We start from the raw sequence: 27,993 nt of genomic DNA on the forward strand, positions 1-27,993 counted from the left end.
GATCGAAGATCCTGTTCAAGCTATTCTTGTCCTTTCTCCGTCTTCAACACAATCCTTTCTTTTGCTTACACCAGCCTGCTCTACAAGAATGCCAATCTCCTGATGTCCAAGACAAGTAGCATTTCACTACTTTGGATACTTCCACTTAAAAATGGTTCTAGCAGGTTGTAGACCCCAGGGTTAGCTACATCCAAAAGCTTCAGGCCAAAGCAAACTAGGCTCTAAATGAAGGTGGGATTTATTCCTGTAAAATAAACAAGATGCAGTACTTGAGGCTGGATCCACTTCATCTGTTTCCTCAGCCTATGAGGAAGGTAAAGGCACTTGCTTATTTGCTCCTAATACAGATCTTTCCCAGAGATGTCTTCTAAAGCAATAAAATTCTTTATAGGATGGAGGAAAATCCAGTTGTGGTTAGAAATTTCAATCTGCTTTGCCTCAAGGGTGAATGAAGTGTTTATTTTTTTTATATTTTTGGGTTGGGGTTTTTTGTTTGGTTGGTTTTGGGTTTTTTTCCTTTGAGGCATGAGCTCTTGCTCTGCTATTTTTTTCTGTAGAACACCTCTAGTATGCTAGAAGTAGATAACGTGAGAATTAGTAAATAGGTGAGAATTGTTTTTTGTTTTAATTTTTTAAATCCAAATGGCATGCAGCCATTTGGATTGGCTATATACACTATAGGAGTGTAGCAACTCCTATAGTAGAGGTGACAGGACAAAAAACTCCAGTGCCTGTTAAAAAACTACAGTTGGGTTGTTTTGGTTTTTTTTTAGGGGTTGCCTTGTACACTGGAGAAAATTCCTAGCCTTTTCTCCTCACTATTCCATAGTGATTATTCATAGTAAAAAGTGTGTGGACAGCAAGAGTGCAATATGAAACCCAAGTTGTACATTGGGTACTTACCCTTTGACTACAAAGGAAGCCATATGAAGACCAGACACCTGTAGATGAGGTAGGGCTTTCCTGTGTTCTGCAGGGTTGTCTTCCTTAAATAGCTGTCTGGCTGGGAAAGAGGCCACAGGTGTTTTACCAGGATTCTTACGCATGGATGAATTATTGTACCTATCTGGTAGGCTGAAGAGTGTAAGGATGTCAGCATACTCATGTCTCTGTGCAGCAGAGCAAATCCTGGACAGAAACATGGGAAATCTTAAACAGCAGGGCTAGGTAGTGTGTTCACAGCTTTGGGAAAAGAGAAAAAATATTTGAAAACTGAAAACAAGAGGTCATGCTAAGTTAAGTTGAGACAAACTGTACACCTGAATCCCTGGTGTCCTGGCTGTGCCCTGGCAGCAGTGCTTGCCTGCAGCAGGGCTTTGCTGCCACAGCTGAGTGAGGGCAGCAGAAGGCAGGGCCCGCCAATCACCTGCTGCTGCAAGGTTAAGAAATGGGACAGGAAGCTGAAGTGGAATTTTAATTGCCTTCCTTTCGTCACAAACAGGGTTTACTTCGGACGTCCTGCTGCTACTCTAATAGGACACACTTTGGCCTCAGCCAGCAACCCACATTCACTGGGCTGAGGGACTCAGGGCTGTGCTGAGAGGCCATTTGAGGGCTCTCCTTCCAGAAAAACTGACTGCTCTGAGTTATGCTGGTGCTGCCCCAGCTGGCTGCCTGCCCCTCGGGCTGGAAATCATCTCCACAGCAGCACAACCTGAGTAGCCTTGCAGCAGTGCCTTGGCTGCTGTTCACAGCTCAGCCTATTGGACAAACGCACTGGAGAAGAAAAACTTGTGGTAAAAGACCAGGCTGTGAGCTAAAGCTTAGCCTGAGGCACCCAGTGTGTCAAGCTATGCTAGGTCTAATGGGACACAGCCATGGTAATGCCTTACACCAACTCAGCTACTTACTTGGCAAAGGTGATCTGAGTCCTAAGTCTGCATGCTAATGAAGGTCTCTGAGCAACATCCACCTGCTCTCAGCAAAGAGACCCACTGCTTCAGCTACAGCTACACCGTTGCTAATGAGAAAACCCAGGCCTTTGGTTTACTTGGAAGTGTCAGGAGAGCCAGACAGTTTGCAGTCCTTCAGCTATTTGTGAGATGGAGCGCTATATAGGATGAGGAAGAAAAGCAAGATCTAGATAATTCTGCCCAAAGGCTCTTCAAGAATCTGAGCCGACACAGGGTAAGAGAGAAAGTCTTGCAAACGAAGGAAAACAAAGGTTAAAAGACTAGAAAACAGATAAAAGTAAACAATTTTTCACAGCAATGAGAAGCTGGCAGTGGACTCTAGCTGGCCATGCATTTATGAGGCACACGGAGAAGATGAGTAAGGAGCAACCATCAAACTACAGAATATGGGGTCCCAACCAAAGGGGTGTGTCAGAGCATTTAGTGAATTCTGGAATTTCTTGCAGCTGGTGATAGCATACCACCAAAAGTTTACATGGATTCAGAACAAGAGTGGAAAAATTAATGGAAGAGTGAACCAACAAAGGACTTCTAAACAGAACAGCCATCACATCTGGCTCAAAAAGCTTTTCGACTGCCACCTGCTGGCACCAAGGAAAGTACTTAAGGGAAACAACAACGCGTACTTGGCCCTCTCTTTGCTCTTCCTTCCCAGTCACTTGCTGTTGACCTCTGTCAGAGCACTAGATGCTCGTTTAGGTGGACCAATGTTATGACTCAGCTGGCCCTTTTTGTCTGGATCATTTATGTATGTGAAACTTCCATGTTCCCAATCAGGCTACAAATCAGAGACTGAAAGCCCCTAGCCTAAGTAATTCTAAAAAATTATAAGAAACATCATACCAACACTGCTCCAGTGGCAAAAAAAGGAAGAAATTTAATAATTTATTTTTTAAAACATGAAAGTGTAAAGTAGTTGGATGTTTCCTGCATGACAAGGCCTAATACAGTTTCCCTTGGAAGACTTACTTAGGAAAGTGGAGTGATCGTTCAGAATTCGATGTGAAATGGGGCTGGGGAGAGGAGAGTGGAAGAGAAAGAGATAAGGGCAAAGGGAATAAGAGCTCCAGCACAAAGTAATGAAAAAATACTGAAAAAAACAATCAGTAACCTGTAAATAATCAGGTAGTCAGGTAAAAAGTAACAACCAGCACACCTGGCTGATTGTATCATGGCTGTATCAAGCACAACTCATACTGAATCAACTTAATGCCTCTGGCAGAGTATCTGGGGTTTATGACAACCTAAGGCAATGCTCTCTCTAGATATAAATATATATATGTGTGTGTGTGTGTGTATATGATATTTTATTAATAAATAAGGCAAGTTTTCCTTAGAAGAGCTGCAATGAATCCAGTATGTTTCAATATAGATAATAATATAACTTAAAAGCCTAAAATAAGTTACATCACGACTGGTGCTCTAAAACCCTAAAAGGAAACATTTAGGCTTTCATATGCATAAATGATCCAAGAGGAAAAAAAAAAAATAATTTGACCGCACTGAATTGCAAAGTTTTACACAGAGGTAGAAACCACCAGTAACATGTACAGGAGGGGAAGCAGCAGGCTTGGCAGCCTATTTGTACTTGATGTTTAAGCTGGGCAGGCTATGGTTAATTTTCAAATGAGTATAAATTTTAAACATCATGGAAGAGAAAAAAAGGCTGCCTGGACAGGCTGCGGTTTGTAGGTTTTGTGAAGAAATCTTTCCATATAGCATTAAGAAAGCCCCAGATGAGATTCTGTGGCTTCAGTTTTGGGCTCCACACTTCAAGAAAGATGTGAATTACTTGGAACAAGCCCAGTGGAGTAGAAGGAGATCTATCAGAGGTCTACAAGTACAGCTTCTGAGGACAGCCTGAAAGAATTACATTTGTTTAGTTTAGAGAAGATGGTGGAAAGTGGGGAGAGCAATGATAAAATTCTGAAATACATAAGAGATAGGAACAAATAAGACAATAAGATCCTCTATGTGACCACTGCAGATAAGATGCAGTGGACTTAAAGCAGGAAAGATTTAGATTAAGTGCTAGTAAAATATTTCTCCCTTCAAGAACACTCTTACTGTGGCATCTCTATGACTGGAGACCTTGAAGCCCATGGAACAGTGGGATCTGCCAGTAGGGAATGGTTTGCCCACATCTCCATGGTGGGGCTAGGCAGTTTCCTGAGACACTGCCTAACTCCATTTTCTCTGGTACGTCCCTGTGTGCTAAGGCTGTGGTGCCTAGTCAGGGAAACATCTGCTCAGCTCCCACAGTATAGATAAGCCAAGCCAGGGTCAGGGCTGGCAGGTGATGGTGTGGCATAGGATGCAAGCCAGTGGCTGGGCTCTGCTGTGGCCCCTGGACCGTATGTGATGGTCAAGCTGCACAAGCTGTGATCCCCACTGCTGGGCTACCATGAAGTGAGAGAGGAATAGCTGACATGTCTGCAGGGACCTGGAACAAAGAAGGGCCCAGGCTCCACCAGCTGTGCTCCTCTCAGGCATTTCCAAGGGGCAGATGGCCACTGTGTGGCAGGGACAGAGGGTGAGACATTCCTTTCCTGACTGTAAATATGTCGATCCATCCTTTCTGGTGCTGGAGGGAGTAAATGCTGTCTTGCAGACACAGGGGGCAGGGCTACCGCAGTGTGATCTCAGCATGCCTCTGCATGGCCTCAGTGAAAGAGGAGCAGAGCATGAGCTCTGCCAGGTGAAAAGCCCAGGAGACCACATCTTGCCACAAGCTCCTGTTGTCCCAGTGTTCACGCTGTGGTCAGCAAGGCTACGGCTGAAAAACTGCAGCTAATGTGATTTTATTCTTTACTAGAGAGCAGTTGGTGGCTACAGGCCATGCTGTGCCACCAGCACACCCTGTCCAGAGGGCTGATATGGCTACACAGTGGGGTGTGTCTCTTTACAGATCAGGAACCAGGGTACCTGATCGCTTGGGTTTTGTTATTTTTTTTTTTTTTTTGATTTCTAGAGCTTCATTTTTTACTCAAGGTCCACAGATCATCACAGTCACACTTTGTTCTTTCCAAAGATAAAGCTAGGCCTTGCAGCTCAGGTCTGTTCCACAGGCTTTGGCCAAACTCTCCTGGCATTATCATCCTCCATCTTCTCCCCCCCAGAGCAGCTCCTTCTGGGCCCACCTGAACTTTTTGTGTGCTTTCCAAGAAGTAAAGTCTTGAAGTAGAAGTTCTGGGGAATGAAAAAAAAAAAAAAAGAGACAGCTAATGGGATCTCTCTCCTGCTCATCTCTGTTCCCCAAAGGGGAGGCCAGCAGGGACAAGCACATTCTGACTGTTGTACCTAGAAAAATTTCAGCAGGGCTCCTTCAGTGTACAAAGTATCTCAGCTGCAAATCCGATACCAGGCAACTAGTACAGCTTAGATACACAAATCTCCACTCCAGGCTGGCAAACTAAGACAACTGGTCACGAAGTTGTGTTCAAAGCAGTGGGCAAAGGTACAGCTTGAGGCCCTGCCAGAGACTTACTCCATGATTTTAGGTGACATCTCCAGGTCTTGAGCATCTGTAGACTAGAGTAGCAATTCTTCCTGCTTCCATTCTCCATCTGTGGAATTTCTGTAGCCCAGGAGTTTGGGAGCAAGGCTCCTCAGCATCCAGCACAGCAATGATCTTGTTGCAGAGGATAAAGGCACGAAGGCATAGTAACTCCTGACTGGCCCTCCAGGGAGTTACTTTTTCTGTGCTGCTTTTGTTGTGGAGCGGAGCCCAGCCTGCCTCCCCTGCTCTGGGCTCCACACAACAATGTTTTTGATGTTGCAAAAGATGAGCAGGAATCTCAGAGCATCATTCACCAGAAGGAGCTGTCTGCTCTCCCCAGGAAGGGGCCAGCAATGGCGCCAGGCAGCTCTGGAGCAGAGCCTGACACTGGAGTAGCAGATAACCCCTGACAGATGTGTAGCCAGCACAAAGCAAAAGAAGCAGGAGAGGAGGGAAAACAGCTGGATATAGCAAGAGCTTAGAAGTGGTCGCAATTTATGCAGCAAATTAATGGCAACAAAAAAATTTAGGATTCCTGGAAAGCTTTGCAGACTTCCTTGCTATCATCAGCTGTTGGCTTTGGAGGTGGTTTGTCAAACCAGTTTTCCAGCTGGTGTGATCCTGGGAGTTCTTTCACTCACTTCCATGCTCAACACCGGCTTAAAGCAGCTTGCTGGTGTAAGGTCAGCTGGCACCCAGCTCTGGTCAGTCTGCACATGGAATAAAACCCGGGGTCAGGGTGGAGGTACAAGCAATGAATTTACTTCTCAGCACTGACAGTCTTCTTGTAGGAGGCTTCCTTCCCTGTGAGCTGAACTTCATATATGCCATGCCTGGGGTGGCTGGCTCTGGACAGTCTCTCTTGGATGTGATTCTTGCAGCCAGAAACCACTAAATGCAGATGGTAAGGGAGCAAAGCCACCAGGGTCTTTGCAATACAGATAGGGCTTGGGACCCAACACATGTAGCATTCAGCCTAGGGTGATCTGTCTCAACCAAAACAAACAGCAACATATGCTTCAGCCCCAACAGAATGACCTCAGCAACACATACATATATAAAGTGCTTTATTGCAGCATCAGAATAAAGAATTATTCTCAATGAAATTTTGTAGGAATAAAAGTAATTTTTAAATATATTATATATAAAAACCACAATAAACTTAAGGAGTGGAAGCTTGGAGATTCATCACTTAAATAGCAGTGGACCGGAGAGAATCTTTGATGGGATATAAAAATAAACGCTTGCTTAATGTCTACTTTTCTCATGGTGCCCCCATAGCCTCCTGGCGTGTAAGGTGCTTGTGTGAGTAACAACAATGCTTCTTGTTTCTCATGCTCCAGTTCTTGCCTGTATCATCCAAACCACAGAGGCAGTGAGGCAGAAGAGCCACTTGGCTTTCAACCAGGATTTTTTTTTTCGAGGGTGGGGGTCACAATGCAAGAAATTTTCCTACTTGCCATTGGACAGTAACTCCATTTATTACAGAAATTATAGTTTATTTTTTAGGGGGTAGACTGGCTGACATACCCAGTATAAAGAGGAGGAAGGTGCAAATCCTGGGTAATTGTCCTTATTATGTCAACACTTCCTCAGAGAGCAGCAAGTCTAACAAACAAATTGACTGAGTTACTGAAAGTCTCCATTAGGAAAGGCTGTTTGGAGAGTTCCTGTTTCCATGTGTGGGTCCAATACTGGACATCAGGCACATTTAATAAGAAGTTGTTTTTAAGAAGTCCGTGCACTGATGGTAAATAAGCTCCTCTGAAAGTCTGTTGATGTTAATGATGACATATGATACGGGAGAAGAAATATGAAGATGCTCTGCCAAATGACAGAAGATAACAAGCTCATCCTTCCATGGCTTCAGCTGCTCATCTACTTCCCATACAACACCTCCATGTCTGTTGCTGAGCCTCTCCACACGTCCCAGGCTCCCAGAACCAAGCCACCAGGTCACTGCCACCCCCTCTTGACCATGTCTTTATCACCTACCACTTCACCAGAAACAAGTGAGGAAACGACCCTTTGGTTTAGGGAACATGTAAAGGTGATGAAAATTTACCAGCACTTGGGGCTCCATCCATGCTTATTTGGTTGTGTCTTTCTTCTCACCCTCTCTGTAACATTGGTCATCCCAAGCTGCATGCCTCATTAGCACTTTTGCTTAACCAGCAGTGAATTCTTAGGTCCTGATGACCAAGGATGCAATATTCTATCAGTAACCAAGGCAAAAGGATCAACATACACTCAGCATAAATACGACAATTCCAGAAAAGAATTCCCAAAGAGATATCAGACTGTGGACATTCACTGGCCCTGGAGAAAGCTCCTGCAAGGACAGACTTAGCAGAGGACAGTCAACCAAGGACCTCTGCACACAGATGGATGCTTTTTATTTTCCAACAATGTCCTGCAGAAAAGCAGAGTAGCCAACAGCTTTGGGTTAAACCTCTGGTCTAGAAATTACTCCATGCTTCTTTACGTGTACTTGACTTGTGCTTTTATTTCCTCTGATGCATGAAATTTGCTCAATAAAAGTTATGCACAATTTCTGCCAGGTTCAGCAACTGAATGTCCAGGGATAAAGGTCCTCAGCCTACTTTCTCTGCAGTAAATTTCACAGTTCCCAAAATATTCTATGAGAAACTGTCATAGACCTGTGAAAAGCTGAATAAAACCCAGGCAAGACCAAAGTGCCAATGGAAAGCATCATGATCTATGATTGGCAGACATCATTATTATCAAGTGTGTCTTCCACTTTTGGATCCACACTTGCTTGCCTGTCCAAGCAACCAGGGGAGCATGGATTGTGCCCATGACTTGTGTATTCTCTGGGCTGTCTCTTGCTGGGGACCTGGCAGACACAACATGGAGTAGGGCCTGAGGTCAGCAGCAGACCAGACAGGAGCAATATTGGGTGCTCCCAGTGGCACCTGACTTTTTCCTATCCTCATGGCCAACATGTCTCGGTACTTTTTCAGCCTGTCCAGTAATGGCATGAGCAGTGGCTGAGCTGGTAGAGTGGGAAATGCAGGACTTTCTGCTGAGCCGTGTCACAAGTGCTCCCAAGCACTGAAACCTGCAAAGGGCTGCCAGGGAGCCCACGTGCAGGCAGGCTGGTGGTGGGATGTGCATAGCTGCTGCCACCCTACTCCCCTAAGAACTCAGACAGAGGGGCTGAAATGCACGCAGGTGGTGTGTCCCCCATGCTGACCTCCACTGAGGTCCACCTGTGCCTGGCTCTGGCACCCAGTGTTCCTTTTCACAGCCAAAACTGTAATGGCAATGCAATCTTGCCAACAGAGCCCAGTTGCCAGTCTCCTCCTGCCCCAACCTCGCTTATCAAACCATGAAAACCTGCTAAATCTTTCCATGCTCCTTCCCAGCCACGCATGGAAAAACCCGAGGAGAAAACAGACCCCACTCTGTACCTCTGTAAGTGAGGGTGGGACAGCCCTGACTCTCCCTGGGAGGATCTACCCCCCAGATTCAGAAGCAGATCAGCATGTGCCAGGGCAGATGTCACAGGCAAGAGCAGGCAGCTCTGTCTGCAGCAGGCAAGCTCCTCAGATGGGGTGTGAAGACAGCAGGAGCTGAGGCCATTTCGCCCTGCAGACGCTCAGCTTTCAGACTGCATTGAAAGATCACAGAGAATGAAAGCAGAAAGAAGGAGCCCCCATTCCTTTCATACCTCCCATCCCCTGTGGCTCCCCACTCACCAGCCCAGGCACCCCGGGGTGCAGCACCGCACCAGGTGGCACAGCAGGGATCGTACCATGATAGCCTCCAGCACCCTCGGAAATCCAAGGAAGGCTGAGGTGACCCTCTGAGGGGGTGAGATGGATACTGCATCCTCCCCGCTCTGCCCAGCGTCAGCGAGGGGCCCATAAGCAGGGCCAGGGCTTTGCCAGACTGGGCCAGGGTGGTAGCCCTGGCTCCTCTGAGTATGGCTGTTGCTAGTACTCCTTGGCCTCCTGCAGCTGGGAGAGGTACTCCTCCTCAGCGGGGTTGTCGGCACACCGCCGCCCGTTGTTGGGGGGCCGGACGGCATGATAGCGGCTCCAGTCACCCTTGCAGAGGATCCAGGGCAGCATGTCCACCTTGTAGTGCAGCTCTGGGGAGAACTCGGTGCTGATGAGGTTGGGGACGCCGGCCCCTTTGCCGCGGGTGATGAGGCGGGTGTGCTCGTCGTAGCAGCAGTGCTGGGCAGCCAGGGTGGTGCTGTCGAGGGAAAGCATGGAGCGCAGGCAGAAGCGCGCCGTCGGCTTGTAGATGTCCAGGCGCTCCTTGGGGCCACTGGCGTCCCGCCATCGGAAGCTCTTGCCCTGCCCTTCATCCCGCAGGTTGACTGCGCTGTAGACGGCCTCCAGTGGGTAGGAGCAGGGGCAGCTGGGCAGGTCCGTCAGCACCTTGCTCAGGTATTTGGTAAGGAAATCGCTCTTGCAGTTCAGCCACTTCTCACAGCTGTCCACCTCTGGGGGAGGAGGGCACCGAAAGGTTGAGGGCATGTGCAGCCAGCACGTCACTTTACCCAGCTGCCATCCGCCTAGGGCCTCACCAGCAATTGTCTGGCAGGAGCAGCCAGGTTCCAGGGAGGAGCTGGAGCTAGGCTCCATCCCCGAGACAGTGACAAAGTGAAGGGGTTTCATGCTGAGGCAGAGCTGCCCTCACAGGGGCTATGCACAGAGCACCCATCGCCAATGGGGCCAAGGGAGTGGGCAAGTGGCAGGTTGTCCTCAGCCACTACACTGTAAAGTGGCATCATGTTGTACCGGGGCTCTGGCAGGAACTGGGTTTCCCCGCATGACTACCAAAGCCTGCATATGGCAGTGGTTTGGGTGACTTAGGTCTGGATAGCAGATATGGGAGACAATGGCAGACCCACCCCTACCAGCCAGCTATATCCCCTGTGAGGTCTGGCAGTGAAGCCCCCAGTGCAAGGCAGAGGCAGAGGCTGACCTGAGTTGAATAGCTCTGTGGTGTTGTCACTCTTGAAAGCTGTCTCCTCTGTAGGGAGAACCATTTCCCCCTCTGCTCCTTCAGGGGAAAAAAAAACAAAACAAAGAGCCGGGTTGAATGCCAAGAGGAGAGGTAGGTTTTTTGCCATCTTCCACCCCCTCTCCCGCCACTGCTTTGGCAACACAGCCCTGTGCCTGGATGTAAGGGCCAGCAGCAAGACACACAGATCAGACCTGCTCAAAACTGGGGGCTATGCAAATCCCAGTAGGTTGAGCTCTCAATATGCCTCAGGAGAGGATTTCAAGCTGCCAGCGTGAGAGAGGCGTAAGGAGTCACCCGAGCTGGACTCAACCTTTCCTACCCTTGGACACCATGTAACTACCCCAGGGGCCAGGAAGACCCATCAGCTTCTTCTTGCAAACAACCCCTCATAGTAATTAGCCCAGATCCTAATAAACATAAACACTCTTGAAGTCATGCTTCAACATGCCCACAGCAGTGGACCAGCCCAGATCAGGTCAGACAGTGCTCAAGCACTGGAATGGCTGAGGGCTCACCAGGGCAGCGTGGCAGGTCACAGGTCCTTGACTCTGTTGCTGTGCAGGCATAGCCACAGGACCGTGTCCTCTTCTGGTTGCCACTGCCACAGGTGATGCTGCAAGGGGACCATGGACTCCATTCCTCCTCATCTTCATAGTCTGTGCCCAGCAGGGGAGAGGCAGAGAGCATTAAACATCAGCAAAGCCTAAGGAAGGGAGCCAGCAGCCACCCAGGACCTCTCTCAGCTCTGCCCTGTCCCTGAGATGTCCTTGACAGAGAGGCAGGGCCAGCACTGTCCAGGGCACATGAAAGTGCCCTGCCATGTGATGCCCTGTCCTGTCTGCCAACTCCAGGAAAGCAGCCCCTGAATAAAGGCTCTCATTCTCACACCTTTGCTCATGGTCATACCGACCCAGACAGGCTTTACTACCCATCTGAGTTCCCACCAAACCTTTTCAAAGTGCTGGCCATGATTCTGAAGCATCATATGTTAGCAAAGGCTGACTGGTTTGGGCTCATGACTGGGGAGTTGCAGGAGGGAGCTGCTGTGGTGCCATGGCCTGTTCACCCATCAGCACCTGCCATGTAGCCTTGCAGCTCCTCTCCTGGGTGGTGCCCAGGTCCGTGGCAAAGGCTTTTGGCACTAGTGTCACCACAGGAAGCTGTGGCAGCAGCACTTGCCATTTAAACCATATTTTTCATCTGAGGACACCTTTGCTAGAGTCCACGCTCCAGTGTGATCATGTGCAAGGGCAATTCCCACTGGGATGGTGCTTCTGACTGCTGACAGCCCCAGCTGGGTGCTGGCATTGCTCTTTGGCATGCTTGCTTATTTTTTAAGTAGGAGCTGAGCACCAGCATGCTGTGATCCCTGGTGCAGGGCTACTCCCCCTGCAGCGAGACGGGGATGTGGGTTAGGCAAGGCAGGGGAGGGCAGTGCTGGTCTGCAGGGCAGCTGTGCACACCCAAGAGGACTCACCATAATTATATTTTTCCTTAAAGATCCAATTCTTCTGCGCAGGCCATCGCTGGTCCCAGTCACCTCCCACTCCACTGAGCATGGACTCCTCCTCCTCGTAGTCTGCTGTGTAATCTTCCTCCTCCTCCTCCTTGTCTCCTACATTCAGGTTGTCATCTTCCTCCTCTTCCTCCTCCTCCTCTTCAGCAGGGTCTGTGTATTCCCAGAAGAGGGGCCAGAAGAGGTCCTTGTGGGACAACCACTCAGAGGATGTCAGGGACCAGTCACTGTTTGTCTCCTTCAATAAGTCCATCTCCATCTCAGCCTGAGGATCGTCCACCACTTCGATGGTCACCTGCAAGCCAGATAAGAGGCAAGTATAAAAATGAGGCACAGCCCTGAGACAGCCCTACCAGCCCATGTACTGGTTCCAGCCTGAGAGACCAGAGATGCTTTGGGCTACAGGACCATGTGATGAGTGCAAGAGGTCTCAGACTCATCTTAGAGGGACTGAGCAGGGGCAGAGCAGGAGGTGCAGTGGGGCTGGTGGTCACCCACAGGGGACCAACACCACTCTCAGAAACTGAAAGGTCACCCCTGTAGGTGGGTTTGCTCCTGACCTATGGAGAGGGACTGTTGGACAGGGAAAAGGCTGTGAGCAAATTTCTCTGGCAAGGAGCCTGTCTGTGACAGCTATTTGCACCTGGTGGTTACCAAGCAGACTGACAGCAGCAGCCACACCGACCCCACTCACGAGACTCTTCCTGTACTCTTTGGGAAGCAAATGAGGCTGGGGAGTACATGTGGTGCTCACCCGCAGCCCGCCCAGACCCGCTCCCCACCTGGATGTTGGGGTTCTGGGCACTCAGGTCCACGTTGGCCAGCCCCGGCAAGCTCTGCAGGTCCAGCACGAAGGGCAGGCTCTCCTCCAGGCCAAAACTGCTGGGCTGGGGCACCGCTGGGCTCCTAGCAGCCTGCTGAGCCACCCCACGGCGTCTGTGCCGCCGCAGGCCGGCCTGCCCGCTCCGCCTCAGCCCCCGAGCCTTGCCCGCTGGCGGCAGCTCCTCATCCCCTGCTGAATGGGGGTCAGACGAGGCAGAAACCTGGAGAGGGAAAAGGCAGTGAAGACATCTCCCAGCGCTGCTTGTGCAGGAAGCAAAATTCTGCCCAGACAAGAGGGATCTGGTCTCCTGCACCAAATGGTTCCTCCACCCCATCTTATAGCAGCATCAGGGCAGCAATTAATAGCTTAACTGATCAAGTTAATAATCAGTGCTATGCGGTGCCAGAGCTTGGCTGCACTGCATCTGAACAGCCTATAGCTCTACTCAAGCTGGTGCTTCCCATGCCCACAACCATCCATCCTCTCTGCACCCTTCTGCAGTCCATTGCCCACCTCGCTTGGCTTTCCACTTCTTTTTCTCTTTCTGGCCATCACTTGGTTCCTGGAGATAGGTAATGGCAAGGGCTGCTTCTGGCCACAGAATTACTGGAGCTCAGTTCTAACAATTTTATATAGTAAAAGTTTGTGAAAAGGGCTTTATGACAAAGGGGGAAAGCACTTCATCTAAATATATTGTTCTTTTGTGCCAGTGTTAAGGCAGACAGCTGCAAGACATGCAGGTTTAACTCAGATTTCAGAAACTGCCCAAAGACTACCACAAGGAGGGAAAGAAGCTGCTGATACAACCCAGCTACCTTGAAAGGGAAGATGCCCAGATGAAGTGGACAAAATCAGCTTCTCAGTGCTGTCAATGGCTCCAGCCACTGCTGCTACTGCAGAGGCACCTGTGGAGCTTCATTGGTAGCCCTGGGAGGGAGCTCACTGGAGCCCTGAGCCCGGGAGGCTCAGGGGAGGCAGGGAGTAGGCAGGGAACCCGTGCTGGCTGCTGGGGATGTGGGGAGCCAGCCAGCGAGCCAAACAGCCAAATGGCTGTGCTCACGCTGGGTTCCCACATCCCTCGTTCCCGTGCTCGGTGCATGCCAGCAAAACAGAGTGCGAGTCAAAGGTCCAGCAGGCTCCAGTGCGCCCGAGAAACAGGAGATGAGAACAACTGGCAAAGGCGTAGGCCATCCCAGGAAGGTCTGTGGGGCCCTGCAGCAGCTCGAGGCTGGGAGTGGAGATGCCTGAACCCCCAGCATCTCCGCCAGCGGCTGCCTATTTCTGTCTGCCCAGCTGAAACCCCCCTTTTGTTCCCAAGCTCTCGCCCTTTGCGCCAGCCCAGCCGAGAGCCATGGGATTAAGAAGGCGGCGGTGCCCCCTCCCCACGGGGGGATGTAGAGAGGCATTTCTACCTGCAATTAGAGCCAGATGGTTTGGGGAAGGACTCCCCTTCCTTTCATCCAGACCACTGGAGCACTTCAAAGGCAGCTGGAGCCTGGCCAGGCTCTCATGAGCGCACACAGCTTGTCCCCAGCCCTATGTCCGCACATCAAAGCTTACAACCCCCCACCCCGTCCCCGGGGGAGGAAAAAGAGCAGCGGGGACACTGCTGGTCCCTTGGCTGCTGCCCAGAGCGGGCTGGATGTGGAGTAGGGCTTGTGACAGACTTCACCAGATGGGCCTGGAGGAGAGAGGGCTGTGGGGTGGAGGGAGCCTGTGCTGCCTGGCAAGAGCATTTGGGGCTTATCTCTCTCCCTGTCTGGGAGGGCTCCTGTAGCTGGTAGCAAACATGGGCATAGACAGACCCCTTTGCCTGCACTTCCCCAGCTTCCTCTGCCCCTCTACAAAACCACAATGGTTTTGGGAAGGACTCACAGGAAGGATGCCCAGCTCTGTCCCAGCCTGTCTCCCAGTGCCTCAGCCCCTCCCCACATCTCCTCTTGTGCCCCAGCAAGGGAGCAAGGAGAAGCCCAGACAGAGCAGGAACAGCAAGGGGCACTGAGCAGGCAAACGTGGCTGCGTCTTGGCGCTGGGCACAAGACACTGCCCACCGGTGCTGGGTCTGCTGCCAGCTGCACGTGCCCCACGCAGCCCCTGCAGCCGGCCTGCCAGCAGCCTCAAAAGGTGCCAGCCCCGCTAAGAGCCTGGGTAAGTTCATTTGACAACCATCCCGGATTTATTACACAGAGAAAGCAAGGCCTCCTCTAGCAACGAGATCCAAGCTCACCCAAGGAAATCAAGAGCAAGTGAGCCAGGAACAGACTCCAAGTCCCCAACCTCAGACTCAGTGCCTAATTCAGATTTTACGCCCAAACAAGCTCAAGAAATTCAAAGTACTGTTCCCACAGGGAAAATGTTAAAACTGCCCCTGGAGAGCTAGCTGCATGCGCGTTGCAGGGTGAAGAGAGCCCCTGGCTCCCAAATCTTTCAGAGGCACAAAGGCCCCAGGCTGTCCATCCTGCATGGCCCAGAATCCCTCAGCAATGTTCACTGCACCATACCATCCTTTTCCTCCTGCTAATGTCTGCATCACTCCAAGGCTTCACTGGGTTAAAATTCGTCCCTGCATCAGAAGATGTCCCTCCTGAGCAAGGTCCTGCTCAGTGCCCTGCCCCAGCTGATCAACCATGGATTTTACTGAGTACCTACAAAGTCCAGTGTTCCCTCTGGGTCAGTGCATCTATAGCACCATGATTCTTATGGGCAGAGGTATCTTCTTTGTGTCACCAAGGGGCTCCTGCCAGCCACACAGGCAGCTACCCTTGAGGGTCACACTCTGGCTGCATGCCACACACTCTCTCCACTGCCCTGCTTGAGGAAGAGCTGGATAAAGCTGTCAAGCCTGGAGCTAAGCCACTGCAGTGCATCAGCTAAGGAAGATGCTGGACTGTTTAGAGTGAAATCTCTACTATCCCACTCTCCAAGAAGTGCAGGACAAAGGCTGCAAACGGTTGCAGAGCTTCCTTTCTCCTTATGCCATTGGAGGAGACTTGCAATCACACCACAGAAGCAGGGCATCCTGGGTATCTCTCAGCAGAGCTTCAGCCTTCTCCTCTGACCAGCCAACACCAAGTGAATCAAAAAGCCAAAGGGGGAATTGTCACAGCTCCTCCATGCCCCTGGTATACCCTACCTGGCTGGGAATAAGTGTTTGCAGGGCAGGAACCCAAGAGAAACTTTGGGGCTGCACTCAGGAAAGAGAACGCAGTTTCCATTTATGAAGACCATGTTTAGACTGAAGGCTATAACAGAGATCACACCCACCTTCCTAGCAGCCTGGGAACCCTTCCCACATAGTCCAGGATCTCCTGCATGTAGGATTGAACACCTAAACACATTGGGCCACAAGCTCAGCAAAGATGTTAGGAAGGTGTAGAAACTCATCAGCAATTAATCACAGTCTTGTGCCTGTTTTGTACATAAGATGGGTGACAGTGTGTATGGAACAGGTGTGAGGAAAGGCCACTCATCATTTCCCTAGAGACTAAAGGATGATATTTTCTCATTTCTAATCCATACATCTCTATTAAAATTACTCAGAAATCTGAAGATGGCAAAGAGAGGAGCTGTGAGGAACATTTCAAGAGATGCAGACTCTTCCAGTGAAACTTGTACAATTCATTTTGTTTGTCATGATAAAAAGAGAAAGGAATGACTTGATTTTCCAGTTCTTTAAGGCAACAATCCATCAGGCACCAGAAACTTTCTAATCGAGAACAGAAACACATAATAGGAACCAATGTACCCCTGACAAATTCAATCAAGGAATAAGAATCATGCTTTTAACACCATAGGTGATTAACCACAAGAACAAGCTAACAAGAAGAGCAGCAGTATGTCTTGTGGAAACAGTCAAACCCACGTCACTGAGCTCAACACATATGTATGCACCTGTGCTAGGGAAAGAATTCAAGGATTTAATTGTTTCTATTGGTCTTAAAATCTGCAGTTTTACTTTAAACTTCTGACTAAATACTCTGATTTAAACCTGGGTTAAGAAAGCAAATGACCAACATTTCTGTGCTGCAGATCTTACATAGAAATGACTAGACGTGACCAGATCCTACAGCAGGCTAACACATTAAAACATCAGTGCTGTACTGTCCTTTGGCAACTAGGAACATCACTCTGCTGCCACCACAACCACAGCTTCTTGTCCCTCCATTGCATTCCTTGGTATCTCTGTAGGCACTTCAAGTTGACAGTGAACCCACTAGCAGTGCTCTTTCTAACTCTATACATTGCAAAGCGGAGTTGCTCTTCATCACAGGGTTAAACCCAAGCCAAGTACACTTGATCTAACTTCTGTTGGAGTTTGTGCAGAAGCATCACAGAGCAAGTCCCCTGCACAGGACAATCTCAGAGGATTCAGCTCCCACCCACACCTATCCTGAGACAATAAGCAAGTTCATAAACTCATTCAGCTTGAACCAAAGAAATCTGTGCAGAGGGGTCAGATCAGAGGAAAAAATCAGGCTGTGCTTTGTGCTTGTTAACACTCCAGTGAAGAAAATGGCATATTTGCTAAAGACAGGTATTACACTGGGCTTTAATGATAAGGAATGGGGTTTTTAGTTGCTAAATCATTACTGCTTATATTAGGTTTCCTTTGAACAGTTTTACCCTGCTGGACTGAAACAAGAACCTAATAGAAGAACTAATTGTGTTTTTCTGAGTAGAGCTGAGTTCACACAAGTCCTTTCCTCCTGGCTCATACCCATTCATTGACACAGTCTTTCAGCCAGATGGAAAATCCACTGGATGCACATCAGGCAAGTGACCTCTGCTACCCACCAACTTATCATCTGTTTAACAGATTTCCCACAACTGTGCCAAAGCACAGTGTGCTTCTAGAGTTGGGTGGGTACCTATGAGTAAATAAGGAAGGCAAAGATGCCACCCAGTGCCTGCTACTGTGTTTAAGACCTCTAGAGCCACAATCCCAACAATCAGACACAACATCTTCAGACCTATAGGCAGGTGGTTTAGCAGAAGCCATTACTCAGGGTTTTGACAGGTGAGCCCTGGAAGATCTGCCAGAGGTAATTTAAATAAAGCAGTAGACATCTCCAGCTGCCTCCCTCTTCTTCTGCCCTGGGATAGACTCCTGCCTGGAAAGGGGCTGTGGCACAAGCAAAGAGCAGGACTATGATCTCCCAACTGCTCTACTGACTGGTCCACCTCAGGATCAACTCACACTTGAGTACTGGTTTTGCTGTGGTTTGGGGTTTTTTTCTTTAAATAAAGACAGAAGCATCTCCCTTTAAGTTTTGAATGAACTCTCCAAATGCTCATGGACAAGGCATTCAGATATCATTCTTGCACGAGTTGATCCTGTTTATGACAGACCAGCAGGAGCTGGCAGCAAACTGTGGACTGTGCAGATAATTATTATGCACTCATGATTATAATTTCCATGCAGTTATCAAAATATTTCCAATCATATGGAATCTTTTCTAGCTAGCTTCATCCCAACTATCTTGAGTAGGGAGCTGCAGAAGGCAGCATCAAAGGCTTCCTCATTTCTCATTTATTTTCACGTCTCACAATTATTTTAATGTCTCACAATTGCAACAACTGGTATCTCAAAACTCTTTCCAAGGTCAGTGACTCAGTTGCTGCTGAAGCAGAGCCAGCCCTGGAGCAGTCACCACAGCATGGGGAAGCAGCAGCACAAGGAGCAAGTACATGGCATAGCTGTCACTGTGCAAGGCTGAGAACAGAGGGGTTGGCCAGGCTGCTGCCAGTGCTCCTCACCTCACACCCCCGCTGCACAGCCCAGCCCTCTCACAGCAGATGGCTCTCCTGTGGGCACACTGATGAGTCACTTGCCCATGGCATGCTCAGCCAACTCCCCTGGTCACTTGTGACATAAGGAAGATAAGCAGGAGCCTGGTGGCTTTTCACCTCTCAGTGTCACACAGGTGATTCTCTACAATAAATATCTGATTCAAGTGGTGCCTGCTGTGAGGAGCCCAGCCAGTGGTAAGACACCCTTACCTGAGGAGCAAGGCACCCAAGACCTCTGCTGCAGCCAGGTGAGCAGATAGAGCACAGCAGTGGGTACAGGATCAGTGCCCCTGCAGGGATTGCATGGAGAGGTCCTCCAGAGAGGTGAACAGACACATGTCCATACCCTCTGGGGTGCTCTGGCAAATACTCCTGCTAGTGCAGATGTTTTCTGTTAGCATAGTTTAGCTGTAATACACGTAGGCTCTTAATGCATTGGACTGAGTTGCTGTTAACTTGTTCCAGTTCTAAACCTCATGTGTTTCAGTAACCATTAACTTGTTCCAGCTAATGGTCCACATTTGTTATCCTGCACACTGTAGCCCTCCGACTGATCCAGCTGCTGCTTCCTTCCCAACCACAGCCCAGGCAAAACTGTAAAAGGCAAAAGAAAATCCCAAATAAAGCAAAGCAAATGCAAAAACTGGAGGGACCAGACCAACACCAGCCTGTCCCTGCTCCTTCAGCCTGCTAGAAGAAGGTGCAGTGGGGGGGACACAGGGCAGGCAGCAGCACAGGAAGACCTTGTCCCACACAAGGTGCACAGGCTGCACCCCCCCCCCCCCCCCCCCAGGCAGTGGGGCAGGGAAAGCAGCTGACCAAACATGTAAATTCAACTTTCATTTCAACAACAGAACAAAATGGGCAGCTGAGCTGGACTCAAAGTATGTCTGTGACCTGCACAGAAACGGATCCAGGCAGGGATGCTGCATCACGACTTCCCAAAGGGGCCAATTTGGGCTGATGCACAGCCAGCAATGCCTGCCCAGGTGCTTGGCTGCAGCTCCCCAGCCCAGGGGTGACCTCAGCTCCCTGCATGTCAGCACAGGAATGAGAAAAGATCTTGGGGTAGGGAAATCTTCCTTTCCAGCTCCAGTCTCTGTAATTCAAACCTCCCTTGTTCATAAGATTTTACAGGACAGTCTCTGCTACTTTTAAGTGCCTCACCAGAAAATAATTACTTTTTTTTTTCCTTTTTCCCCCACCAGATAGAAGTTTGAGGCTTGTAGATTTGCAGAGGCAAGTCCATAGTCAGAGGAAAGTAAGGGCACATCCAAACAGGGAGCCCCACTTCTCCAGCATCTTAGTCTCCAGCTGACACCTTCTCTTCCCTCTGGATGGTCACTTCCCAGCAGAACCCCAGATGCAACCTCAGGACCAGTCTTCAGGGTGGGTGTAGATGTGCAATAGCAGAGCTCTAATCCCAGCTATGAGGGAATCCAAGCTCACCCTGAAACACCCACAGCACCTCAGAGCAGCCCTGCATCTCCTCTACCGGAGGCATGAGGGCAGCCAACTGGTGGATGCTCCCCAGGAGAGACGAACTCTATGCTCCCCTCTAAGGGGGATCTTTGATTTTTAAGGGTGAGCCAACTTAACCAGGTAATACAACACCTGTGTACCTAGAGGAGAAGGGGTGGGGGCAATAGTGGATGACCAGACATCTGTACAACACTGTCTGGCATGGTATGGCATGGTAAAGCTAGCCTCCTGTGGGATTGTGGCTGCTGCAGAAGCAGCTGCAGTTGAAGGGGAGGACAATAGGATGGATTGCTGAAGTGGTGGGGATGAGAAAAAATTCCAGAGAGGCAAAGAGGTGCTGACCCACCCACTGGCGGGGGCCTCCAGCAGCATTTCCCAACCATCCTACAAATACTGTCCCCTAGCCAGGTGATTGCCTCTGGGCTCAGCTGCCAGGAAAGAGCCAGGGCTAGGATGGAGGATGGCTCACCTGAAGGGCACCATACTCATGCCATGTGCCAGCCTCCTGCTGTACCCCATGTGATGGAGGCTCCCTTGGCTGGGGACATGTTCTGCCTCTCCCTGCATCACAACCCAAATCTTGCGTGCTAGATAAGACCCTGTCAGACTGGGCTAACCATCTCCTAATCCAAGATAAACTCATGCCCCACCACCTCTCTCCTCCTCTGTCCTCTCCTCTCCCCTCCCCTCCTCTCCTTTCCTCTCTCATCTCTTCTCTTCTTCTCTCTGGCTGTCTGAAACTGGGTTCCCATGTGCCTCTCCAGTAGCTCTAAGGACAAGCAAAAGGCAATACTTTACTGCATTTTATTCCCTTTGAAGCTGTGTCCTTCCTCTGGAGACTAATCCAACCTGTAGCCCAGAGTCAGTGCCCTTCATGGCAAGAGCCACCTGGGATTCAGAAGGAAGTAAGTCACTATCTTTTGGGTGTCTTCATCTCATAAGTACTGAGATAAAGTATATTTTATCACAGCTTCTCAGACAAGCCCCAGGAGTCCCCCCACACAGGGAATGTGCAGAAACTGAAATGCCTGGAGGCAATACCATGTGGGCTGACTATTACAGCTGGCCACATAAAAGCATCTGATAGCCCAATGAAAGTTCCTTGCAAAAATGGTCTGCCAAAAAAAACAAAAACAAAAAAACAAACCAAACCAACCAAACAAACAAAAGCAACAAAAAACAACAAACACAAAAAAGGGGAAAAAAAAAAAAAAGTCATACTTGCACTTTTGCAAGCTTCTTTCTGAAACAGAAATGTTTTCAAATGTTTTCAAACCAAAACATGGATGCAATCTCTTCTCTGCTTCTTGGCTACAAGCTCTGGTATACAAGCTTTTTACAAAAACTGAGCCCGACAACATTTACTTTGGAGGAGCTAGACAGCACCGGCCACCTTGCTGTTGCAAATCTATCTTGGACTGTCTTCAGAAGCATCTTGTTTTGAGGATTATTCTCAGCGGAAGAATATTTACTGGTACTATGGAAAACAGAAGATCCCTGGTTTGAACTCCCTATCCCTAAGACACCAAGAAGAGGAAAGCAGGAATTAATCCCCAGCACACTCCCTCCATCATCTTGCTGGGTTTGGGGGACCACAGTTGAGTGTAGGATGAGTCCTCCAGCTTGTCTCTCTTGAAGGACAAGGTCTGCAGAAGGTCTCTCTTTAAGGAGCTGGACACTTTGGGAAACCTAGGGAGAGGGCCAGGCAATGCCCTGTGGAGCGATTAATGCCTAATCTCTTCCTCTTACATGTGCCTTTTACAGGAACCCCTTTGATTGTGACAATGGGAAGGCAGCAGACCTATTTGTGCAGTGAAAAGGGAAGAAGCTCCCTTGTTGGGCTGCTTCCCTACACTCGGCTCCCCTTTGTTTCTGCTCCTGCCTGAGCCCCAGGGTGGGAGGGTTTTCGACTCTGTTGACTAAGATAATTTGGCACTTCTCAAAAGGAAATTTGCTACAAAGGGCGAAGTACCTCCCTGCACACAAAGAGCCCCTTTCAGAGCGGAAGGATGCTTCAGTGCACGTTTTGTACCCGCAAATCCGACCTCCGCCAAGGACAAAGCCAGGGATAAGAACGCTTAATTGCTGAAGAAATGAAAAGGTAAAAAGCACATCCACAGGCAAAATGACTCTGCTACTGACACAGCCTGCAGTGGCCGCAGGGATCTGGCTGTGCAGGCAGCCAGTACCTACCTGGCCACCTCCTTGTGCCCCAGCTGAGCCTTTTGCCCCTGGCGCAGGGCAGACATGGGTGACAACACCCATGCACAGCAGGGCGAGATGGCTCTGAGGAAAGCGAAATCCTCTTCTTGGCCAGACAGCCGAGGGAGGGTATCGAGAGGGACCCAGAGCTGGGGAGAGGCCCACAGGAGGCTCCTGCAGGCCTCCATGACACTCCCAGCCTCTGGCTAGCCCCATCACACCAGTAGTCTCCCCAGGCCATGTGTCTAGGCTATGGTAGGACTCCCAGAGGACAGGATTACCTTAAGTCTCATGACCAACTCCACTCAAGCCAAGCTAACATTGCCCTTCAGTGTTTTTTATCTAGTACAGCCATGCCATGTCACCTCAGAGCTCCTTTACTCTCTGCCTGCTTTTTACCTCCATCCAGGCATCATGTCACTGCCATGCACTTCATTCTTAAGCGCCCCTCTGCACTCAGACTCCCTGTGCAAACAGAGCAGGTCGATTTAAACCAAGTCTGCTACCGATGACTTTTAATCAGCAAGCAAAACATCTCGGTGTAGTTTCCCATCACCACTCTCACTGCCAGATGTAACCAGTAAATAACACGTTTGGTTATTTGTTTCTGTATTTCCCAGGGGCCAGAAGCCAGTCACACCAGGTGCTCTACAAATTCACTGATTTGCAGCCAACTACAGCCTTTATGCTACACTTGGTATTTCTTTTGTTGCCCTCTGTTCTCTCTTATCGCAGATGCCAAATTTGCTTTGCTCAAAGCCTGAGACCAGGGGAACACCCACCAGCAAGCTCCAGCCTGGATTCTGACCCAGTCCCAGCCCTGCAGTAGCACCTCTGGCCTGCAGGAACACCACACTCACTGCTGTTGCTCTTGATCCCCTGTCTCAGAGCAGTTCCCTCCCACCAAGCCCACCTGAGCTGGGCTGGGAGGCTTGGACCCTTCCTAAAACACTGCTGGCTTGCTGCCCCCTCACTGCACCCCCTCACTGCCAGGATGCTCACTACCACTCTCACCATTACCACTGGTACTACTATTTAAAAGCACAGCTATTGAACGGTTCGGTTGGTTCACACAGATATAATCACTTCTAACGTTTCTAGCATGCTAGAACATAGCTATTTTCTGCTTACTAGACGAGCACTGGAACTGACTGGCATCAATCAGAAAGAATCCAAACATCTATTAACAAAGCTGAAGGCCAATATTTTGAAATCCAGTGAGTTTATCAAAACATATTTTGTATTTAAACCCTCTGCCTTAATAAATAAACAGCATTAAACAATGTGATGAGCTGTCCCTTGTCTTCACAAGGTACACAAGCTTTTCTAAGAATTCAGTTACCCAAATCTGAAGAGCCACTGATGTAGGTCAGTGCTTGGACCTGCCACAGTTCTGCCCACATCAGTGTAATGCATTTAGCCTGCAAAAGTGCTTCTCAAAATCCTGCTGCACACCTGCCTACAGCTTCAGAGCCCACCTGTCCTCCCAAACATGGCCAGAAAGCCTCCAACTGAGCAGGCACCTTCTTGTTAGATTTCAGTCTGAATAGAAAGCATTTTGCCTTTTCAACTTCTGGTCAAATAGACTTAGAGAAAGAGAAAATATTCACGACACATGTTGCTTATGCTGGACTCTGTAACTCAGGCAAAGCTCTTCTGCACGACAGCTGAGACAATGTAAATGCACGTGCTTGCTCTTTAGGTTATGGCTGGAAGTAATGGATCCTGACTGAGGTACAGGACTTTGGGACATACTGATAAGGCTATAACCCAAAGATAAAGCATGTGTTCTCCCTTTCTGCAATTAGGTTTTCTAACTCAAAAATTTACTAAAAATTAAAACTTAATGGGTTTAATTTTTCTGAATTATTTTAGTATCGAACTGCAACTCTGAGGCACAGCACAGTTGATAAAAATTCCCATTCAATTCTAAACCAAGGAAAAATGTTTGCTTTAAATAAAGATGTTAAATGAAAATAAGTCGAAATTATGTAATTGTTTAATGGTTTTGATTGTCTATCTGCTCTGCTTGGTCATTTCTATTTTTCTCCTCCTGGCCCCCTTCATTCTACCCACATCTGTAGGGCATTACCCATAGTGTAACCAATACTCCAGCTGTGGCTGCCCTGCTGCCATAGAGACAGGACCTATCGGCGCTGCAACAAGAACCATCTGTGCATATGACCCAAAATCACTATGGATTTTTTTTTTTTAACCACCATACTGCTGTGCTTATGCTCTCCACTTTAGCTCAAACAGCCAGGCATGACTACTCCAAATTCTCCCCCACATGCATCAGAAACAGAGGATTTCTTCCAAAAAAACACAGCTAGAAGACACATGCCAATACCTACCCTGCCATGCAGACTGTGCTGCCAGTACCCTGAGGGATGCAGGGTGTGCATGGGAGCACCAACAAAACCCCAGAGGAATCCATTCTTCATCTTCCTTCTTGAATCCTAACCTCCACCCTCAAACCTTCGCCTACAGACTTCTTGTATGCTTGTACTGCTGTGAGAAGCAAAGGTCCCAGAGACAGAGGCTGTGCTGTGTGAGTGCTGTATGTGATCTTTGGCTGGCTGCACAACGCTTCCCATTCACAGCCATTCACAAACTGGGACCAACTGCAGCTCGTCCAGCTTCCCCATGTATTTTAGATATCAGATAAAAAGGAGCCTAAGACTGCGCTGCAGAGTCCTGTGGTGAGGACCTGAGGAGCTTCCTAATGTGCAGTTTGTCCCTGCCCTCTGCCCCCTGTTATGGGGCTAAAAAAACCATCCTGGATTCACTATAAACCCCTACTCCCTCTGCAGCCAGAGCCCAGTGCACTCTGCCTGGCATTTGTCTGGTGAGTGAACCATCAACATTTCAACAAGGCCAAGTGCCGGGTCCTGCACTTTGGCCACAACAACCCCATGAAGCACTACAGGCTGGGGACAGAGTGGTTGGAGAGCAGACAGACAGAGAGGGACTTTGGAGTTTGGATTGACAGGAAGCTTAACATGAGCCAGCAGTGTGCCCAGGTGGCCAAGAAGGCCAATGGCATCCTGGCCTGTATCAGGAACAGCGTGGCCAGCAGGTCCAAGGAAGTGATTCTGACCCTGTACTCAGCGCTGGTGAGGCCACACCTCAAGTACTGTGTCCAGTTCTGGGCCCCTCAGTTTAGGAAGAATATCGAGGTCCTGGATCAGGTCCAAAGGAAGGCAACTAGGCTGTGAAGGGACTCCAGCACAAGTCCTATGAGGTGAGGCTGAGGGAGCTGTTCAGCCTGGAGAAGAGAAGGCTCAGGGGAGACCTCATCACTCTCTACAATTCCCTGAAAGGAGGTTGTAGCCAGGTGGGGGTTGGTCTCTTTTCCCAGGCAACTCTCAGCAAGACAAGAGGGCACGGTCTTAAGTTGTGCCAGGGGAGGTTTAGGTTGGACATTAGAAAGAATTTCTTTATGGAGAGGGTGATCAAGCATTGGAATGGGCTGCCCCGGGAAGTAGTGGATTCTCCATCCCTGGAGATATTTAAAAAGAGACTGGACTCAGTGCCATGGTCTAGTAACTGCAGCAGTAGTGGATCAAGGGTTGGATTTGACGATCTCTGAGGTCCCTTCCAATCCAGTCAATTCTATGATTCTATGATCATCTGTGTCTAAGCCTGAAGCACAGCAGCAGCATGGTGTTAACAGTGCTTATTGCACATCACGTCCCCTGTTTGCATCTGCTTGGTTCATGCTCCAGTCAAAACCATTACCAGGCTTGGCTGGATGCATCCTGTGCCCTCTCTCGCCCATTGATGAAGCTTTACATGCAGAAGATTCCTTCTTCACATTTGCGCCCTGGGTTTCATGCTGGAATGGAGTTCAGTGAATTTGTCATGAGCTGTGGGTATGATTGCTCCAAAGATCAGCACCATGTTTTGGCAGTAACTAGCACTAAGGTATATTCCCATCCCTCAGCACTTCCTATACCAGTCTGACACTGCAGATCAAACCTGCTGCTTCCCACACTGCTGTGTATCACCAGCAAGGGCTGAGCTGCTCTTAGCCTGTTCTGCTCAAATCCCGCTATTGATACTTCTCTCACTTATTCCTTACACTCACCTTTAGCTGTAGCATTCTTCAAAAGGGTATTTTTAAAACACAGGTATCTCTCTGAACCATTTTCTGTCCAGAGAACAGTTTCAAGGTGGAAACAGCTTGCTTTAACCATTCAGTTGCCTTACTTTGCTATTCAAATCCTTCTCCCTGCCCTCCTGTCATCCTCATCAGATCCCATCAGTTGGTTCCCTTATGACCAGTCCTTCACTGCCTGCTGAAGTTATCCCCTTCCACGATCCATGCTCCGAAGTCAACGCTGGCCAGAATCCGGCTCCCAGAGGAGCGAGAGGTGCAGCCTCGGGACCTCACGCCACAGCCTGTGGGAGAACCTGAGGCCACTTGCCCGGGGAAAAGGACGGGGAGCAGGCCCGCCTGTCCGGGAGATGCTGGACTGGGTGCAGGCTGCCAGGATAAGCAGGGAGCATGACCACTCCGGAATCTGCCCCAGGGTCGTCCCAGCGGGAAGAAGAGATGGTGGCTGAAATCCGTCACGTCTTATTTTTATAGTAGCGGAGTTTTTGAGTTCCTGGCAAGCCACCAACCTTGCTAATTTTACCGCAGGTCGGGTTGTGGCCGGACTCCTCACTTCGACGAGGGATGTTGCCCCCTGGAGGCAACGGATCTCCCCGGGCACTGGTCACGGCTTTCGGCCCCGATCTCAAAGCACCTAAACCAGCCCTTCCCTGCAGTGCGAAAGCCTCAGCCTACCCGAATATCCCGGAGGCCCGAAAAAGCCCTTCTTCTTAGAGAAAGAAACAGGCCAGAAGTGGGGTGGCACCAAAACCCTGCTTCTCCCCTCTGCTGCTTTTCCCCCCGGGGCTCCGGGCGGCCTGGCGCGGAGACACGTGTTGGATGCTTCGGAGATGCACAACAGCCTCCGAAGGAACCTCGACAACCGCCCAGGTGGCCGGGTGCCCTCCTCAGACTTCCCGAGCACGGGAGAGGGTGCGGAGGCTGAGGAAGGCTTGCCCCAGCACCCTCCCGGCTCTCCATCCCTTCCCCAAAAGGCTGCCTTACCTCCGCCAGCTTGGAGCTCCTCTCCTTCGGGCTGTTACTGCGCTGTTTCCTCACGGGCAGCCCTCTCAGAGCAGCCAGGAAAGTTGTCAGAAAGACGAAGCCGAGGATGAGTACGAATTTCCCTCTAATCAGAGGCATCTCTACCTCCCTCTCGCCTCACCTCGCACGCCTAGGGCAGGCGACCCGGCAGCTCGCCCGCCCGCAATGCTACAAACCCCGCCGTCCTTCCTCGAGAAAGCGAGAGGAGCAGCGAAAAAAAAAAAAAAAAAAAAAAAAAAAAAAGAAAAAGGAAAAAAAAATATATGCAATATCGCAGACGGGAAGTGCAGCCCCCAGCGGGTACGGGCAGGGGCCGCCGGCCCGGGCCGCTCCCGGCCGCTCCTCTCCCTCTGATCTCTCTTGCAGTTTGCCGAGCACGTTTCGGTGTCGCAGCTCCCCCGGGCTTGCCTGCCGGTGCCACTGATGCTGAAGGATAACTCTGAAAAGCTTCACAAGTGTGTGCGGCGAACGGGGGGGGAAGTCGGGAGGGGGAGGCGGGAGAGGGCTTCGCCTCCCCTCCCCACCCCCCTTCCTAATCCCTTCGGCAATCTGATTTCTTTTCCTCCTCTTCTCCTCCCCCCGCCGACTCACACCCCGGTGCTGCCGCGGCTCTTCAGGCAA

General features: G+C 49.7%; 1 protein-coding gene across 1 annotated transcript; it reads right to left on the minus strand.

Moving 5' to 3' along the window:
- Positions 1–6,465: 6,465 nt before the first annotated feature.
- On the minus strand, positions 6,466–27,858 carry ISM2 (isthmin 2). The gene is made up of 6 exons (XM_030452613.1): positions 27,334–27,858; positions 12,715–12,975; positions 11,894–12,227; positions 10,932–11,072; positions 10,375–10,452; positions 6,466–9,889 (listed from the first exon to the last, which is right to left on the minus strand). Exons 1-6 carry the CDS (start codon positions 27,469–27,471, stop codon positions 9,372–9,374), a joined length of 1,470 nt encoding a protein of 489 aa, XP_030308473.1. The 5' UTR covers positions 27,472–27,858; the 3' UTR covers positions 6,466–9,371.
- Positions 27,859–27,993: the final 135 nt, after the last annotated feature.

Source organism: Calypte anna, chromosome 5A (assembly GCF_003957555.1).
Source record: "Calypte anna isolate BGI_N300 chromosome 5A, bCalAnn1_v1.p, whole genome shotgun sequence".
Classification (NCBI taxonomy): domain Eukaryota; kingdom Metazoa; phylum Chordata; class Aves; order Apodiformes; family Trochilidae; genus Calypte; species Calypte anna.

Coding starts and splice junctions, on each gene's coding strand:
- ISM2 (XM_030452613.1), bottom strand. CDS start 27,471: ATGCCTCTGATTAGAGGGAAATTCGTACTCATCCTCGGCTTCGTCTTT. Junction 12,228..12,714: donor CCCAGAACCCCAACATCCAG/GTGGGGAGCGGG, acceptor TCTGGCTTGCAG/GTGACCATCGAAGTGGTGGA. Junction 11,073..11,893: donor TAAGGAAAAATATAATTATG/GTGAGTCCTCTT, acceptor TGCTGGGCACAG/ACTATGAAGATGAGGAGGAA.